The sequence below is a fragment of the Argentina silus genome (genome assembly GCF_951799395.1).
Source record: "Argentina silus genome assembly, chromosome: 2".
Taxonomy (NCBI): domain Eukaryota; kingdom Metazoa; phylum Chordata; class Actinopteri; order Argentiniformes; family Argentinidae; genus Argentina; species Argentina silus.
Window position 1 is genome coordinate 20,096,218 of NC_139656.1, and position 19,813 is coordinate 20,116,030.

The 19,813-nt window shown below is 42.3% G+C and overlaps 1 protein-coding gene across 1 annotated transcript in view; it reads right to left on the reverse strand.

The window, feature by feature from the left end:
- The window catches only part of fam189a1 (family with sequence similarity 189 member A1), a gene marked incomplete at both ends in the record, with an annotated part of 76,307 nt that overhangs the window by 19,909 nt on the left and 36,585 nt on the right, over nucleotides 1-19,813 (reverse strand). The window contains one exon of the mRNA XM_083665499.1: nucleotides 18,493-18,549. Within this exon, the coding sequence (XP_083521625.1) occupies nucleotides 18,493-18,549 (57 nt within the window). The remainder of the gene's footprint in view (nucleotides 1-18,492; nucleotides 18,550-19,813) is intronic.

A 19,813-nucleotide genomic window follows, 5' to 3' on the forward strand; every position in this document is an offset into this window, starting at 1 on the left:
TGCATGCCAAGCAGTCACTGCCAGTGCTGGGCATGTGCTACTCTCAGACGGAGGAGATTTACACAGAATGTAACCTCTCCGTTTAACACTCACCAGGATGACAATATATCACACTGTTGTTTTCTCATTGCAGTGGACCGGGGTTAAAAACATACAGGAAAAGGTCCGAACTTTTCCGTCAGGGTCCTAATCATTAATTTAGTCATTCCCCTCATGTAAAGTAGTATGGTATGACTGTCCAAAGGGAGCTGTGCAATTGAAATATGGCAGGAAGTTCAAGTCACGTACTGTACTGCCTCTGTCTCTTGTGTAATCAAGTGTGTGGCCCCACAATGTTTTTAGCCTTGCTTTTTACTTGTTTTTACTTGTTTCTTCTTGTTTCTCTTTTATATTGTTTTATACATTGTATTGCATTCCATTAGTATCTACAGTCCACTATTGATCTTTGTTTTAATTGTTGTGTATTTTTAAATTACATTTTATGGCTGTAATACTTTGATTGTACGAAATGTGCTTTAATAAAGTTGTAATGATTGATTTGGAATCAGTCAGGGACTGTGTGAGGTGGTGATGAGAGGCCAGTCTGTAAAGTAATGAGGTTAGAATGCCAGTAGCATCGCCGCAATCTCTCACCACAAAACGACACCACAGTCCAATATGTTCAAATACAGTAAGACATAGCTGTAAAGGAACTAATTCACATAAGTACAAATACTTGCAGTTAGTACTAATGCATCACACATGCCTTTAATTTGACACTTCATATCTTTCCACTTTCTAACTCTCCCCTTTTGCCTATGCCACAAACAGAATAACAAAACCATAAATCTATCTGTTTATCTGAGGACGAATGAGTCATAGAAGGCCCTTTTGTCCAAGTTGCTCTTGTCTTAAATGGTGCTGAGAGCCATGCAGCCCCATGTCACCCTATAGCAGCCATGCAGGCAGCTCCTGTCACCACAGCTCAGTCAGATGTAACATGCTAATTGCAGTGTTGATGGAGAGTTAGCATTCTCCGTGTGATACATCTGTCTTAGCTGTAGGCAGACTCACAGACACACAGGGGCCCAAAGACTAGCTGTGGTGCTAGGTTGTCCTGCATAAGGGACACTGCTGCTTAGAGTACACTAACCTAAGATAGGAGGAACATGCATGCAAAATATATGCAGGGATCACATAGTCCAGACAAGGCAGCTGCTTCTGTTCCTCAGTGTGGGGGAGAAACAGGCACTGAGACAGAGAGGCCCAGTCTAAACATCCCTGCTGCCCTACAGTATAAAACAACACAGCCCTGCTGCCCTAGAGATGGCATGGGGTTGTCCTCTCCATGACCTCTGACCTATGGGAGTGGGGATATGGGAAGATAAATAAACCCCAAAAAGAGACACATTGTGAAAACAATGGACTCTAACTTGGTTAACCCATTCAAAAACAATCTGTTGATATGTGCCCGTGCCAGGGCTTGAGAAAGTGGGGAGACAGGGTGGGGGGGCTGGGCGGAGAGAGGAAGAAGCCTAGTTCAGTCCACTGCAGCACAAATTAGTATTTCGTCTGCAGCACCACTGCGACAAGACATCATTTATTTTCAATTATCTCAGCCTGGAGAGATCGGGGCAATGTTGTTGTGTTGTTCTTCTTTCTGAACCAACCTTTTGATTTGGTTTGCTGCCGACACATCCATCCTATGTCCCCACAGGGCTGCTAAACAGTCTTCAGTGGTTTCACAGTGTTGACAACTGATTGTAAAGTGTTAGCCTGACTTCTCATGTTTAGAGAGAATGGCCCCATACAATTCACAACTTATAAATTACATCTTACACCAATTCAATAGAATTTAGAGAACAAACTTGAACCTAATAGTTTGCCATTACCATCCAACACATTGGCCATGTTTTTAAGACACACACAAAAAAAAACGTACACATTTTTTAAGTGTATTGAAATTAAAGTGAAAACATGTTGTTATAACACATCAACCAATTTGTTATATGGCAAATGGAACATGTTAATAATGTGAACATTTCCAGTGGGGTAAGGAGTGTATTTAACACTTAAACATAGACAACATGTTAAATAGCCTTTGATCAGGCAAAGAAAACAAAGCATTTTTATATTTTCTCTCCCTAATATCTGTGCTTCAGCCCTGTTGACTTGATAAACATTGGAGTCTGAGGGTTAAGGATGGTTTATTGTAGTCTGGTTAGCAGGGGGAGCCGAGGGCTACAGCAGCTGGTTCAAATATCAGAGGGCAGGGAGTAACCCCTTCCTTCCTTGCTCCCCTCACAGTCCTCCCCTGTAAGATATGCACACTCACAACCGTATCTAGTTACCACGGCCGTGCACCACAGCGTGTGTTTGTCCTCCATCACTATGAATATATCAGTGGGAGTCATGGGTCCAGACGCAGTCGCCTTCATCCAAACAAACTCAGGAGGTGTTGTTCCTAAAATTCTGGGAAGTCAATCTGAACCGGGCATAATGGATTATACAGACCCAAACCATTTCATATCACTTAGACATTCATTCATTACCTGAGAGCCGCAGATGCTGATGAGTTACACACTGAGCTCAGCGCAGACTGGGGGGAGCAAACACTTTCCCACTGTGAAAGCAGCCCTGTGTGTGAATCCACAGTCTGTATAGTATCTGCTGGGGTCCAATGCCATGCTTCCAGGAGGACATGTGGCATGTGGAAATATCCCATGGCACTCACATTCCCAGAGGGCACTTTCAATCCTCTTACTGTCGTACTGGATCGAAAACTACTCACTGTTACCAGCACACATCAACTGTCAACTGCACTCAAAGAACACAGGTGAACATAGGGCCTAAACCAACCTCTATTCTATCCCTCCATATGGTGAATATCATATCTCAGATAAACACTAGACAAGAGGGAATGCAGTCGAATGGGATAGACAACCCAACCGCATATTGGAACACTGGATATAATGAACATTTCAGATAGTGAGATTGGAGAGAGAGCACAGGGGATGAGGTGAGAACAGTGGCAGAGGGTGGTAGAGTGTGGTATTTGGACTGCTCTGGGTAACTGGTCTATAGGAGGAGCACATTTCAGAGCCAGCCTAAAGCCACCCTAAAGACTCATTGATTACAATGGACAGAGGGGCAACATATCGCCCAGAGAGGTCACCGTGTAATTAACCTCCACTTCTCAACTTTTAATGAGCTCCTGACCTCTATCTGCTAAAACAAGCCTGGGCCCCCGCTGTGGAGGATGTAATGAGTTTGGGCTATAATGGCTCCATCTCTCAGCTGGTACAAACCTCAGAGCGGACAGCGGAGAGAACGGAGAGAGAGAGAGAGAGAGAGAGAGAGAGAGAGAGAGAGAGAGAGAGAGAGAGAGAGATACAGAGAGTTAGAAAGTGAGAAAGTGAAAGGGCAGGAGTGAAGAATGGTACTAAAGGTCTGGGATTGTGTGGTGCCACAGAGGACAAGACACCCTCCTTCTCTCTATTCCGATAAATACACAGGCATCAGGTAAACAAGTCCCTTCTCCAGTCTGAAGGGCAAAGGGAGAGAGAAAACAGACTGCACCACCCACTCTTTAGAGAGCATCCTCACAAAAACATTACAGCATGGGAACAATAGCAGGATAATATGTGACATAAGATGAAAATTGCTCTAGCTGTGGCAGCTCTGAGAACAGATCATCAGGGTCTCTCCAATAAACCCATCAGATAAGGGGTCTAATTCATATTCTAATGAATACGGATACACACTTCCTGCTCTGGAGGGCTCTGGGGGGGACATCATTCATCAGCCTTATCTCACAGCTGAGAAACACAAGTGCCCTCATCTCTTGCTCTGTCTGCTCCCTCTACACCCTCTCTCTCCCCAGCTCTTTATTTCATTCTTTCTATCTCTCTCCTTCCCCCTCTCTCTCTCTCTCTCTCTCTCTCTCTCTCTACATACAAATGCATGTTATTATTCTCTCTTTTCTCATCTATCCATCCCTCTATCCCTTTCCTGTATTTTTTATGCACAGTAAGTGTATTAAAAAGAGAGAGAGGGAGAGAGAGAGAGAGAAGAAAGAAGTAGAAAGATTTCTAAAAAATCCCAGGGGAAGACGTCCTTAAATCTGTGCACGAAAAACCAGCAGCATAATCCTTCCTTAAACTGAGCCGTGCGGAGCAGGCATCTCATATCTCCCGTTTTACTCCCTAACCAACCCGTCTCATCATCTATCCATTATAAACTCAGCATGGAAAGCCCATCTAGACTAGCCTGAGAGCTTTCTCTCAGAGCTCTGCCACAAGACCCATGTTGAAACAGTTCATCAGTAATATCCAGTCAAGGGCAAGAGAGAAACAACTATCTGGAGGGGGGAGAAAGTGAGTGTGAGTGTTGTCTGGTGGAGGTCCAGGGTTTGCTGACATAGAATAGGCAGTTCTTTCATATATCTAAAACATTTCCCAGGGCTCAGACTCACATCTGAGTGAAGCAGACATTCCACACCATCATGCACTGTCTGAACTAAAGGCCACTCCTGCTCATACTGTATGTTGGCCTCATAAAAGGAAACTGGGCAAAGCCCCAGTTTGTAAAACATCATGTCCGTCAACATAGGGTCACAACATTGCTTACATCAGTCGTTGGCTTTTATGGGTTACTTTCCTCCAACGTTAATAACCACATGGGGACAGTAAACTGTGGTAAAGTGTTGGATGGCCCAGTGGGCTGGCCTGAGATAACTGGACGTGACAACGTCCCATCCTGTGTCCAGTGTCAGTTTCAGGCCACTGATCACGCAGTGGCAACTAATTACTATACTGACCTCCTTCCGTGTCCTTCTTTTGTGTCCTTGACTCAGCTGGTCACACAGACTCATGGTTAGACCCTTCTGCCTGACCCTCCTCTCTGTGGCTGTGGAGTTTCTGGACCTCTAGACACAGATCCATAGTTTATGGACCCCTCATTTACAATCAACAGCTTGTAGAATATGTCAGAAAACAAGGTAGGTAGATGATCTTTTACTAAAATACATAGATAGTAAACATTCATAGAGAAGAAGAAATACAGCAAATGGGAGTATTTGCCAATGCCATTGTTTGGATACATTTTCTCTTTTTTTCTCTAAAGCGGTTCACCTAGATGCTTAGCCTTGTGCTTTCAACCCGACTCTCCATTGATCACAATGGAGCGCCTCTCTCTCTGTTACTTTAGTGGCTCCTGACATCCAGTCCTCCCGTCTCCACGGCAGCCAGCTACATCTCCTACTAAAGTCTCTCCATCTGGGTCAAGTCAAACACTTTGTGTGTGTGTGTGTGTGTGTGTGTGTGTGTGTGTGTGTGTGTGTGTGTGTGTGTGTGTGTGTGTGTGTGTGTGTATGTGATTAATGTGCAGTGAGTGAGAACACACACTGTCGTACCTTTGTCTTGGCAGAGCTATAAAAACCCAATGCCCTGAGCTATAACACAGAGTGCCTTTCACAGCTCCCTAATTACTGAAAATGACAGACACCAGCATCATTTAGAGAATTCTAATACACTAAACGATGATTCCCCTGAAATGCATTGCTGCCTTCTCTAGGCTTGTCCAATTTACTTAGATAGTTTGAATTAATAGAAGTGACTGTGCTAATGCACTACATGGGAGAATGCAAATGTGTGTCCTCATGGTAAATGAGCAACCACTCTAGCTGTATGGATAACAGAGATAGGCAGTAAGAGCCTCTGTGGCCAATGTGTGTGAAAATTAGTATGACACAAAGCTAATGCCAAGTTGGCAGAAGATAAACGCCTCACACAGTCAGAAATAGCTGCTATACACAGTAGAGTGGCTACCATTTGGGGAAGTTAGTTTAGTGTCTAGTGTCTTTTTTTTAAGCTATTCAGAGAATCTTAACACTGGCCACATGGTTTTCCCTTTTTCACTCCTGTTTTAAAAGATTGAATGAATTGAATGTGCCAACACCACTGTTGAGCAAGGTACTTAACCTTGCACTGCTCCAGCAGCGCTGCACTGTGGCTGACGCTGTGCTGCTCCCAGATAGAAATTGACATATGTGTGTATATGCATGTCTTGGGTTGGGTCTTGAGACAGCAAAAACACAATATCAGTTGTAAAATGGACAATAACGATTGTATTGTACCTCAAAGCATATAGTACATGTGAATCCTGAGGGTGTCAGTGAGATTTGCACTTGCTAACCTTTTAGCACAAACAACCTGTGTTTCAGAGAGCCACCATCTGCCAGCCAAATGCTCCTCTGAGGGTTCTGATGGAATAGCTCTTGGAGCAATGAGTGAATGTTAAATGGATCTTCTGTAATGAGACCCTAGTTTATTTGAAATTATATCCAGACAGAATAAACACTGGATAAATAAAAGATAGGCCCAAACCAAAGAGGCAGTATACAGCATGTGTGAGTGAAGGGTGTCTCTGTTTTCTTCCAGTGTACACAGCCTTGGACACAGAGGTAAATGTTTATGTCAGGGTAATTCATGCAGAGGCCTCACTTCACTGCTCTGACACAGAACACTCGTGAGAAACCCATCTTTGGGGCTGGGAACTGAAGAATCTACTGTTAATTCAGCCTTTTCATGGGAAATATGTCTGACCTTAAATAAGTTATGACATTAACAGATATTTCAGGAAGCATATATTCAAATACACTCATGGCCAGAATTGATGATAAGAAATCTCAAAGCAATCACGAAATCAATCTTGACTAAAACATTTTATATGACGGAAGTAAGACAATAGGAACTACAGCACAGTTTCATTGCTTTACTTGCTTTAAGTCACATAAAATCTCAGTCTCATGATATGAGTTATCCCTCAATACCATGGAGGGTCTACTGATACTACATAAAGACTAGAAAAATGTTGCTGTTCCTGGGTCTTGAATGTGTTGTCATTCATATTCATGTTACACTGGCAGTGAAAGGCATTTGAGACACAATATAGGTTCATAATTTGGTTGGTGTATTGGAACAGCAGCAGCCTCTATGTCCTCGCCATCTCCAGAGACAATTCAGCTGTCATTACCTTTTATCGAGGTTTAATGAGCAACTGAGACAGAATGTTTGTGTTTCGGAGCTTGGGTAGGAGGCTGGGTCTCCCCACCAGTGATCAATACACACAATTTGTCTCTCTCTTCCTGGGCCTGACTTTATTTAGGACTCTCAACCTCCAGCCCTCCATCACCAACAATAGCAGGGCCAGAAATTACATGAGTATGTGTACGTTATCTCTCACAACACCATCCTTTCTGCTTTACCTTCACATAGAAAAGTCTGGGACTTCTACAAAAGTTGTCAACTAAAGGAAAAAACTATTTCTCAAAGTCCTTTATTGGATGCTGTTCACTATTTTAGCAGCCTAAAGTTAAGTAGCAGCCTAAAGTTCTGTAGGGTCTGTACCCAGGCAGTGTCAGTAGAAAACATACAGTAGCTCTACTTCCATCAGTGACAGTAAACAGGCCTCTTTAATAAAGATGGTGTAGTACCATGTGTTACTGTAGAGTATATCTGTTCAATCATCTGTGAAGTGTTGGAGGTGTGCTAACTGCAATTCCAGCTAACCCCCTGACTGAAGCGTGTTAACACATTCAACTAGACAATATGAGCTGGTAAACTTGGCATGAAATGCCTCTGTTTGCCAAAAACACCCTCTATGATGTGTTGACACATTGTTCCACGTAGTGAATAACTTTATCTTGAAATGCCATAGAAATATGACAGAGCCAAGGGAATGCTATGTGTTACTGATAACTGTAACTCATAGTGAATGAGGCAACTCCATTATGAGTGGTTAGAATTCATAAAGGTCCATGTTTCCCACTTACGTACTCTCCTTAAGGTGGCTTTTTACAAAAATGTAAATGAACGAAAACAGAAAATTAAGTAATTCTACTCAAACACAGTCCTCAGGGAGATAACAAAGTAATGTGAAATGTGTTTTTCGTAAGGACTTCAAAGACGGCTGAGTACGATGTGTTAATAATCACATGGGCAATCTGGAGCGTAGAGCACGAGTCACCCCAGCAGCATCCTGATTCTGTTTTTCACAAACAAGATGGGGTTTAACCCATCTTGTGACTGCCTATGGCCCCTGGTCTGAGCATTGATTACTTTATCTTATGATGACTGATGGATAGATTATTCACTTACTGAAACAAATGTATTTGTTGTAAGTCGCTTTGGATAAAGGCGTCTGCTAAATGCCATAAATGTAAAATGTAAATGTAACCCTGGTCGACACGCTGCACTGCATTCTGAGTGCCCACTTGACTGTGTATTTTCCCATGGCATAGCAGTGATTTCAGCATGGCTTGGCTGTACAGCAATCAAAGCTGTCAACCCCCTCTTGCCCACCTCTTCCCTCAGCAAGCCTGCCCTGCCCACCTTTCCATCCATCTTTCCATCAAACAGCAATGCTCCATTATTCCACAAGAGGACTATGTATAATCCATTTAGTCAGGAGCAGTCCAACACATAGGAGCTCTTCTGCCAACAGCTCAGTTATTTTTTACTTGCTGTGAGAGGTGAGGGGTAAAAACGACAGTTTTGCTAATTCAAGTGGAAGGACTTACGGACCCACAGACTTCAGGCTTTCATTTAGCTCTCCTCGCTCTCCAATTAATTGCATGGGTGCTTAAGCTCAGAGTGCTGAGAATAGTTTCCTATCCATCCCTCCTAGTGAGTGTGAATGAGAGGACATGCGTTGCTTATTACAGTGTAATACCATATTCCCATTGTATTCGTTGGTGCTTACATGGGATTGGAATATTTATTATCTGTATTCACTGCTGTGTATACTGGCCATGGCCCTTTATTCTTGGGGAGTTATATCCTCACCCTCAACACAAGCAACTGCAGAATATACCACATAGAACCCCTCTATAACCCCTTCCATTGTATTTGTCTGAACATTTGTCTGACTCTCTGGATGGCTATCATCCGAGGTCTGGGAATAGCACAGGAGGATCTAAACCCACGCTGAACCACAATAACATCAGGCTGATTACTGAGGCTGCCACTGATATGCTATACCAAGGCCTAATAAACAGACAATCTGCAGGACTGTTAGACATGTTTACTGACTCATTCTTTTATAAGGACAGCAGAAGGTGCATCATAGCATTGTGTGTGTGTGTGTATGTGTGTGTGTGTGTGTGTGTGTGTGTTTGTGTTTATGTGTGTGTGTGTGTGTGTGTGTGTGTGTGTGTGTGTGTGTGTGTGTGTGTGTGTGTTTGTGTTTATGTGTCTGTGTGTGTGTGTGTGTGTGTGTGTGTGTGTGTTTGTGTTTATGTGTCTGTGTGTGTGTGTGTTTGTGTGTGTGTGTGTTTGTGTTTATGTGTCTGTGTGTGTGTGTGTGTGTGTGTGTGTTTGTGTTTATGTGTCTGTGTGTGTGTGTGTGTATGTGTGTGTGTGTGTGTGTGTGTGTGTGTGTGTGTGTGTGTGTGTGTTTGTGTGTCTGTGTGTGTGTGTGTCTGTGTAACTTACATTTACATGAGAGCAGTTTATGTTCTGCTCCCAGATGGCTATGGTTGCAGGAGCACAATGTGTGGGTGTCTGGGTGATTATCTTGGGGAATTGCTGTTTGTTAACGATGTTAGATGTCTGTTCTTTGTGTTACAAAGACTGTTTTTGACAACACACATCCTGCATGAATCCATTCAGGCAAACTTCAGTGGAGCCGCAGCACCTGCTTTCCACTTCACACACACTAGACATACAGTCTGTTGGACACACAAACCTTTTTAAATGTTTTCAAGCTTGATTAAGTGATTGATTAAGATCTTGACAGACAACTATGCACACTTCTTTTAACCTTTATTTGGGAAAGGAGTCACATTGAGGTCTTTTTTACAAGGGGAGCCCTGCATACATACAATTTACAACCATACTGTACATCATACAACATTACAGCATTATAAAACACAATCAAGAAAAACAACCACATTTTTCATCAAATCAACAATAATGTTGGGCAACCAACTATAATGTACTTTAGATTGTTCCAGCAGTGAGGTGCACCAAAACAAAAAACGGATTCACCCAATTCAGTGGAGACACAAGGAACCTCAACAGTTAACCAACTCTGAGAACGAGAACATGGTAGATGGAATCCAAAGGTTTAAGAGTAGTGGCTGCTGCATTCTAGTAAATGATATCAGCATAATCAAGCACTGGCATGAAGGGTGATTGCACAATAATATTTCTGCTGTTCAGGGAAAGGCAAGATCTACTCCTATAAAATAAGCCCACCTTAAATCTTAGCTTTTTAACAAGCTCCTCCGTATGTTTTCTAAAAGTCAACTCTTTGTCAAAATGCCTAGGTATATATAAGCGGGGACATGCTCAATGGGGGAACCACCGAATGTACACATGCATAAATCATCAGATACATTTTTCTGTAATGGGGAAAATAACATATACATGTTTTTTCCAATGTTAAGGACCAATTTCAGTTCAACAAATGCTTTTTGTAGGACAATAAATGCAGAGTGTAGCCTGGTCAATTGTGGGGGCATATAGATAGCATATACAACAGTGTGATTGGAATACAAGTGCAGGTTACTATTATTTACAGATAACCCAATATTGTTAATGTAAACAGTAAAAAGTATGGGACGAGAATCAATCCTTGTGGGACACCCTTTGTTATGTCCAGAAAACCTGATTTAACACCATCAGTAAATGCACACTGCATTCTATCTGTTACATGAAGCCTGATCCAGGCCTATTTCAGACGACCTCTGAATGAGTAGGTAATGTTTGACCATATTGAATGCCTTGGAGAGTTCTATAAATAAGGTAGCATAATGTTTTTTGTTTTTTAGATCTAGGCAATTTAACACATCATCTCAGACATCTCAGCGTAGCAGCTGAGAATGCGTTATGTCCAGGTCTAAAACCAGATTGGTGCACATTTAGAATGAGAAAATAAAATAAGATTCTTAGCTAAGAGTTGACATAGGACTCTAATACTTTGGAAAGGCAAGATAGCTTGGATATTGAACAATAGTTATCTAGGTCGGAGGGGTCACCACCTTTATGGAGAGAAAGAACATGGGCTGCCTTCCAAACCGCTGGGGATAGCACCCGAGATTAAAAATATATAGTCAGATTAAAAATATATGTCAATGACTTTGCAATCAGGGGGTCAGAAAGCTGCAATAGGCCTGGATCAAGCAGATCAGCCCCAATGGATCTTTTTACCTCAATTTTTAGGACGGCATCTAGTACATCACAAATAGAAAAATGTTGAAATGAAAACAAAGATTCGCTAGTAGCTGACTGATCTCGAGCCAACTGGAGGCTGGAAGATGGAAGTGCTGTCGACTGACTGACCAGGGTCAGCCAAACCACAGTTTCTCTCAAACAAAAAGCCTGCTGAGATAAAAAGCTGATTAAAAGCATCACATCTAATTTTTCTCAGTATAGAGGCCAGAGTCTGACAAAACTTGCTTAGGTAAGGAGGAAGAGGAATTTCCACGCTTCAAAGTGGTAAATGTTTTTCAAAATGTTGTAGGATCTCCAGAAGAATCTGAGATTCTTAGATAAGTAGAAAGAAAGTAGATTGATTTAGCTTTCTTAACTGAGGTAGTGCATCTTTTTCTCAACATCTGCCAGTCGGCTACTGAGTCAGTTTTTCAAGATTTGGCCCAGACCTGGTTTCTCATCAAAAGGAGATCTGAAAGTTCTGTGGAATACCAATATACAAACACATGTATAATGCACACACATGCACACACATGCAAAACCATAAAGCCATCAGAAATGATTAGCATAGGAAGATGTGAAGCCACTCGTTGAGGTTCAGGGAGGCAGTGAGAGCAGATGTAACGATAATGGAAAGAGGTTAAATAGAGTGAATCTTATAAATTAAATATGGCTAGATTGATGGTTCAGTGCTGCTCCAGATATCAACCATATTTATATTTCAATACCACTCCCTAAATAATCCCAAATTTATCCCTGCACACAATTGCTGTGGAGCTGAGGCAGTACAACATCAACAACGCTGCGTTGAGCAAGACTCAGCTTTTCTCCAAAGGTTATTCATCCAGTTTGCTCTTCATGATTTAATGATTTAATTTCATCCTTTGAGGATGGTGTTCAGTGTGTGGCAGGGCTCAGGGAGACACCCCCCACTGACACACTGGCTACAGAGCAGAAAGCTGAGACTGCTAATTGGCTAATTTTAATCACAATTAGCGGATTAATCTGGGCACTTAGACCTCTATACAAGGCCAGCTAAAATCTGTATGAGGAGAACAGGCCAGGGCGCACACATTGATTTTCTTGTGTCCACGTTGCAGCTATGTATTGAGGGGCTATTTTCAAAGACCTTTCTAAGCTGCACTTGTGTGTGGAGGTGAGCGCAAAAAGAGGTGGACACGCCTTATTTAAATAACTTGTGCGCCTCACTCATATTGTTTTACAATGGACTGTGATTTGGAAGGGGGGAAATTCAGGTCAGGAAACTTTAGATCTATCTCAAATGAAATCACGCATTTGTTAGACTTAACAATTGAAAACAAAGATTTATTGCAAAGGGAATTACGTCATCAAAGGAGAAAATATGGCAAAGAATCAACAACTCAATAAATGTCTCCTATCAAAAACAAATAAAAAAGAAAGGTTGCTGATTTAAAACGAAGAGCTAAAGATAATAATTGAATACGCTTCCATGAAAGTGACACCGGTGGGAGACCGGAGGTGAGTGAAAACCTGAACGAATGTGAGGAAAAGGCTTTATAGCTCGTGATCCAAGTGGCCAGAGACAGCCTGGGTATGGAGGGGTCACTCAGAATCCAGATGGATAATAGGTAAGAGCCACCTATAATATGTTTGTTATTTTTTATTCAACATCATATGGTTTGGACTGTTCGATACACTTTACTTGATAAGACTTAATATGTTGTTTTGTTTTTAAGATTAACCTTCACCATCACCATCACCACCAGTGACGAGTCTGAACCATTCCTCCTGTGCTCCATTGCCGACCGTCTCAAAACCAAAACCACATTTTACTGCATCAAAGATTGCTATTAAACATAATACTGTAGATGATTTGTCAAATATATATTTCTGATATACTACTTGATCGTCAGTAGCATCTAAAGCATCTACACAATTGGAACGATTTGAAAATCTAAAGCATTTCATTTGATATCCTATAGTCCTATATACTCTATTTTTTTGGGTAGCGTCTTTGTCTGGCGATGAAGCAATTGAAATGCCATTTTCCCCCAAGTACTGTATGGTGTGCCACATCCTACCCTGGTGCAACTTTTCCAGGGGCGTATGTGCATACGTGTTTTTGAAAATTGAGGCGTGAGCTGCGAATATCGTAGGCCTATTAGCATATTTTGTAAATATGACACACCCTTCTCTGCGAACCAGTCGCAGGTGAAGCACAGAGATGTTTGCGCACCATATCGCCACTTTTGAAAATTTGAAATCACCCTGATTGGCGCTTCAGTGTAAAATGTAAGGATCAAAATCAGCACTTGAAATCCAACTTGATCAAGTGATGCAATATCAAGTGGTCAGAGTGTTCCTTGTAGAACACTCCGCAAGTGGTAATTATGAAATGAACATCCTTAAAGCTATATTTTACTTTTTCACAACGAGAATGTGTTGCTGCAGCTTGATGTCCATGAACTCCATGGTAAGTATGCCTTTTGATAATGAGAATGTTGAGGTGGGAAAAGCAAACTAATAACTACAAGCCTTCACCAGAAAGCTCACACCATAGGAAGCATGACTATCAGCATCACTAATCTCACTAGTCAGTCCCTCCAGGATATCACAAATGTTTTATGATATACTATGCAGCAAAAATGTTTGATTATGCATCATAAGTAACATCATAACCTTACTGAAATCATCACAAGTTTCCGAGCATAATTCTTTGAAAATATGCACTTTTCTAAAAATTATGCTAGGTAAGGTTCTAATGTTAATTTCACAATATTGAATAACAAGTCTTAATAGTATAATTTTATAGTATAGTATGATTTTAAGCAGAGAAATAATACAAAAACAATTAGAAACATAAAAAGTAAAATGAGAAAGGGAAGTAACTAGAAAATAGTTTTATGCGATAATAGTGAGTTGATTGGGCTCGCAATGTTATGACATTAGTGATGTTTGTGTTGTTAGTGATATGTGTGTTCTGTTAGGGGCAGGGTGGCTGCAGCTGCTCTGCCCATGATCAGAAAGTCTGCTCTGGGTGGCTGTGATAAAAGGACATCAGCATATAGCTGTGAGCAGGCCTGCCCGGGGTTATGGGTTCAGGGAGATTTACACCCAGCCTCTGGCAATCAGGAGGTTGCTACACCTCCATCAATCTCTCCATTCCTCCTGTCAACCAGGGGAGGCTAGGACTGGAGTCTCTACTCGTACTGTTATACACTGTAGCAAGGTTTGATTTGACTAGCTGCATAAATAACACTAACACTGTTTCATCATTTGTCTTATTTATTCGGACCAGTTGGGCTCAAGAGAAATCTGGCAATGTGGCCGCCTCAAACTGGGATCTGCAATGTGAGAACACTTGACTAGCCTTGGGGTTGCCTTAGCGACTGGTAAATGTGGCTGCAAAGACAAAAAAAAAAAAAAAAGACCCTCTGGAGGAAATAACAAATTACAGTATAATTGTGTAGGATGAGAGAGAACCATCAGACCACTAGAATGTTATCCTCTCTTTGGCCAGGGATTAGGATGAGGTGTATTTATCCGTAACCCACCGAGGTGGCTATAGCATCAGTGAGGTGAATGGGAGATCGCTCTGTTGGGTAGATGACAGGTGGGATGATATACATGGGACATGACTCAACCCTGTGAAAGCAGCCAGTGGAGCTATGAGAATCCCCTCAGAACAGAGATGAGACATGCACAAGGCTCTGTCATGTCTCTTGGAAAGGTTAATGAATGCAACAGTAGAAGAGAGAGCAAAAGCCACTGTTGTCTGAGGAAAAAAACAGCCTGTAATTTAGGGGAGTCCTCTCCATGCAAATGAATAGTAATATTAAGTAAATCATGTAAAAAAATTAAAGTCCTGAAATGAAATGTCTTTAAATAAAGATTTAGCTAATGTAAATGTTACACTAGGACAATGTCTGGATTTGTGCACTCCTTTATTTTTATCAACAGCTTGAAAGGTACAGTACTGTAGCAGCCAGCCAGAATCCTGTGTATGTTTCTACTGATAAGTCAACTAGGAACAGCAATACACATATCAACATGTCATCGGACATATCATCCATTGCAGTCAGAAACAGAAACAGAGCAAAACACAGAGCTTCACTGCAGCAGAACCTTGTTGATTTTCACCAGGCTTGGAAAATCCTTATTGATAACAATACTCACATTATTGCTAACAATTTAGTTCACTTCCAGTAACATGTACTGTACTAACTGGAGAAGACTTGAGTTAAAATAGAAAATACATTGCATACATCTCAACAACATTCTCACTGAAAGAAAAGTGTTTGATTTCAGTCAGACAGAGAGTACAAGCACAGTGCAGCATTTCACTAGTGAACATAGCGTTCACTCTCACAGAAAACAGAAAGCCATGTAGCTTGTCCTGGACATTCTCTCCATGTCTTATACACGTGTCCAACTAGACAACTGAAAACGGTTATACTTTCAACAATTAACGTGAGGTGAGGGAGTCGAGGGCTCAGGGTTCATGTCAACATGTAAAAACACAATTTCATCCTCCTCTTATCCCTCATTCTTATCATTCTTAAGTCATCTGAAGAGATGTTTGTGCATGCTAGTGTATGACTATGATTCTTGCATGGCCAGTGTGGGATCTAAATATGACAGTTTTTATTCTATTCAGTTTAACTGTCCCAGCCTCATTCATCTTCTATCCAGCATAGAGTGGCAAGTGACTAATATGCCAACCTGGACCCTGTCAACCCTGGCATGACAGTGCCAACTGTGGTTGGTGTGGCCACTGTACCAGAGTTCATACTGTATGGAAGTACACAAGGACCCCATAATATAAATATTTCAACAATGAAATTTGTATATTTTCCAATATTTTCCAATGTACTGTAAATAGCTGCACCTACCATGTCACTTGTCCCTGGTTGTATGAATGATAAAGGGAGCGGAGACCTACTACAAATGCTGGGTTGTAAATTATTTTAACCCCCACTCTGAGTGGACAGAGAGGAGAATGAGTTGGGGGTGTAGGGGGTGGGGAGGGGTGAAGAGAGAGAGAGAGGGGGGCAGAGAGATGAGGGGGGAGGTCATTGAGTAGCGCTGAGGCTGGAGCCACTGTGCCTTAACATGGCAGCACTGTGGGACAGCGATTAATCTACTCTCCTCATCCACAGCCTCCAGCCTGCAAGCCCCCCTACCTCTGCCAGGGCAGAGAAAGAGCCCTCATTCATCTCTGCTTTGACAGCTTACAACTCAAGCACACTTCCACGCGTCTTGAGATTTCATTAAACAGTCCAAATCGATAGGCAGATCATCAATGTGTAACTGTGTGGACAGTGCAGCCTGGTCTGGTGGTGAGGTTCTGTAGAGAGGTGAAGTTGGTATTCAGAGTGCAGAACACAGCACCATGGTGCTGAGGGACAGTAGGGACTAGTTATTATTCAGAGTGCAGAGGACAGCAGGCTCTCCAGTCAGGCACATAAAGTAAGGCAATAAGGCATCACTCCCCCCGGTTACAGGTCTTTTACTGCAGGGATGGGACCCATATCCCCTCCTGCCCAGCTGTGAAAGACGTTCATACCCAACACATCTCAAACAGCTAATACTGTATTTTATTATTTAATTTTATAACCAATGACATCTATTTAGTATTCACTACACTGTATGTAATCACTTTGTGATCACAATAATGAGTGCTTTCAGGGACATTATCTAAGAAGCATCTCAGAGTTCATGAGCTGTCCTAATAACCATGCTAATTAGGTACCAGAAGGTTATTAGTAAATACTGGGTAAATACCAGCTGAAACAGGGAATAATCATATTCTTGAAGATGTAATCAATCTTGAAGCTTTTACCAAAGCTTTTGACCAATGGATATGGAGCACTCATTCAATAATGAGCTAACCGCTAACACCTAGACCTAGCGCACTGAAGACCCACACATCCATGCTTGTAAAGCGATAGGAGAGGCATCATCAAAGATTCAGGCAGCACTCTCAAGCCATGCTGCTTTAATGTATGAGACCAATGCTTGGCTGCACACTGCAAACTCAATGCATACACTTTAAATTCCATTGATAGTCTGCTTGATAGGCTGAATCTGTTTCCATACAGAGGAGGGATTCTGAACACAGGTCTCACTGTGCTTTATATGACAGGCAATCAGATTCCCCTCTCAACCTCTTCCCTGATAGGGATTTCTGTCATTAGCCCTCAGGAAGGAGAAACTCATTACACAGCTGAGCAAATCAGAGAAAACATTGCGTGATGATCGTGTCTAACATGCTACAATTCCAAATCACAGCATTATACACACATGAACAGAATGACAGCAAGAGCTTCTGTCCAGGGGGAAATTATGTGAATGTGAACTGAGGAATAGTGACCCGTTGAACACTGTACAGCTTCCTCCTCTATACAGTTACAAGAAGGGAGAACTGCAAATGATCTAGATTTCAAACTAACTTTGGTCTGACCACCATTTCCAGGTCAGTGGTTGAGAGAGTCTTTCCTCAAAGACATTGGAACTGTGATATGTTTTAACACTGTCTTTTAAAACATCTCCATGCCATCCCAAAGTAGAGGGACAAACAACACCATTGCATGCTGTTATCCAGGGTGCCAAAACCCAGTAGCTCAGAGAGTTGAGAAGGCTTTAGAGTTCCAAGAGTCTAGAGAGCTGAGAGAGTTAGGGTTAGGGCAGGGCGTTACAGTAGTCCAGAGAGCTGAGAGAGTTAGGGTTAGGGCAGGGCGTTACAGTAGTCCAGAGAACAGGGAGAGTTACGGCCAACACCGTCACAGCATCGTAACGTCTCCGTGGCATGAGCTGCAGTTTAACAACTCACGGTGGTCTGAGACATGCTAGACGGCATGCAAAAGCAGCACGTCTGTGAAGCGAGGCTCGCTTGAAGCAGCGTAGTTTTACACTTTGTGTCTATTTCCCTCTGTAGTGAGGCGCAGATGCAGAGAAATAAGCACATAATATCAAATATAAATTCACAAATAATCTCAATCATCCTAAAACTAAGTCTGAAAATTGCAAAAATCGCCCTGCACACATTGAAATGTTGATAAACAGTGTTGAAGCAATTGTTGATGTCAGGCAGGTATAGGCTACTTCAAATAATTTAAATTGCAGATTAGTTGTTCAGGTTTCAAGAATATAGCCTCCTCCGCTTCTCTGTATGAAATATAGCTGATTTTGTCATCAGATCAACGTTTGTGGCAGTGCATCTCATCTCGCTCTTGCTGCAGCACCCTGAAAACTGTGTTCACAGAGCTATGACGGTCCATTTTAGTTTCGGTGTTAGAGTTAGGGAGTTACTCACCACTAGAGAGAGAGGCCTTTTCCATGACACAACTCCAATCAGCCCAGAGAGCAGCACCTGAGAGAGAGAAAGAGAGCAAGGCCACAGGTTAGACAGCAATACAGCAACTCTCCCTTTCATTCTCCTTCATCCTCCATTAACCAGCAACACTCTCACATTCAGCTTCTCTTGTTGTGGCCTTCTCTGCTAGATGTTGGCCAAGATTCATGAAAAGAAGGCCGTATTGAAGATAACAGTAAAACACATTTTTTAAACAGCGGTAGCTATAGAGCCACAGAGTGACAGGTTTTAAATTCTCCATTTCATATCAGGGCGAAAGGACCAGTGAGACTAACAGATCAATTATGCCTCAGACCCAAAAGATTATTTGTCTTGTACAGTCACAATAGCTGTGTGAATAAATGACTTGAGATTAGGGGTGAGAAAAAATGAGCAACAAATGATCATTTTAAATCATCATCAAACATACATTTGTAGGGATGTGAAGCTTTCACTATCTATTTGCTCTCATGAATAATAGTGCATTCTGTTGCAGAGAGAAAGAGAAAGGTAGAGTGAGAGAGAGAGAGAGAAAGGTAGAGTGAGAGAAAGGTAGAGTGAGAGAGAGAGAGAGGTAGAGTGAGAGAGAGAGAGCAACTGCATCCCTGTAAAAGCAGGATGGTTGTAAATCTCTCCCGTATTAGAAGCCCCGTGCCAGACAGCATAGACACAGAGAGCTGCCCCCCTGCTCTAGTCCTGTCTTGAACACACACACCTTTGTCCAGAGCAACAACATTAACCATCTCATACACCCACTCTTCACACAGGATTATCAACCTGTGATAACTCAGAAAGAACCTAGGGAAATATGAATGAATGGCCATTATGCCACGATAACACTGTTTAATTTCCCTCACAGGGCACCCAGGAGACACCTCTTCAATGTTTTCATTTTCACACTGCAGATCCTAGAAAAACTGCAGCCTCATTTTAAGGGCTCTCCGTAGGCTGGCCTGAGCACTCTTCCAGGGAGGAGAGGAGTCTTCTCCTCTAACACATCTCCTGTAACTGTTGTACAATGATAGAGAAGGAATCCGCTCAACCCAGGCCCTGCCTTGACAGCTGCTCATTGGGGAGAGGTTAGGAGGCTTACACTCTGGTCCCCTAGAGTAGGAGACAGTGGGAAGGGAGGGAGAGAGAAGGCCTGGAGGCCTGGAGCATCTAAACCCTGGCCTGTCCTTTAGCAGTGAGGAGAAGGGAGAGAGAGAGGCCCTGGAGGCCTGGAGCAGCTAAATGCTGGCCTGCCCTGTAGCAGTCTGAGGAGAGGTGATATGGCGAGGGC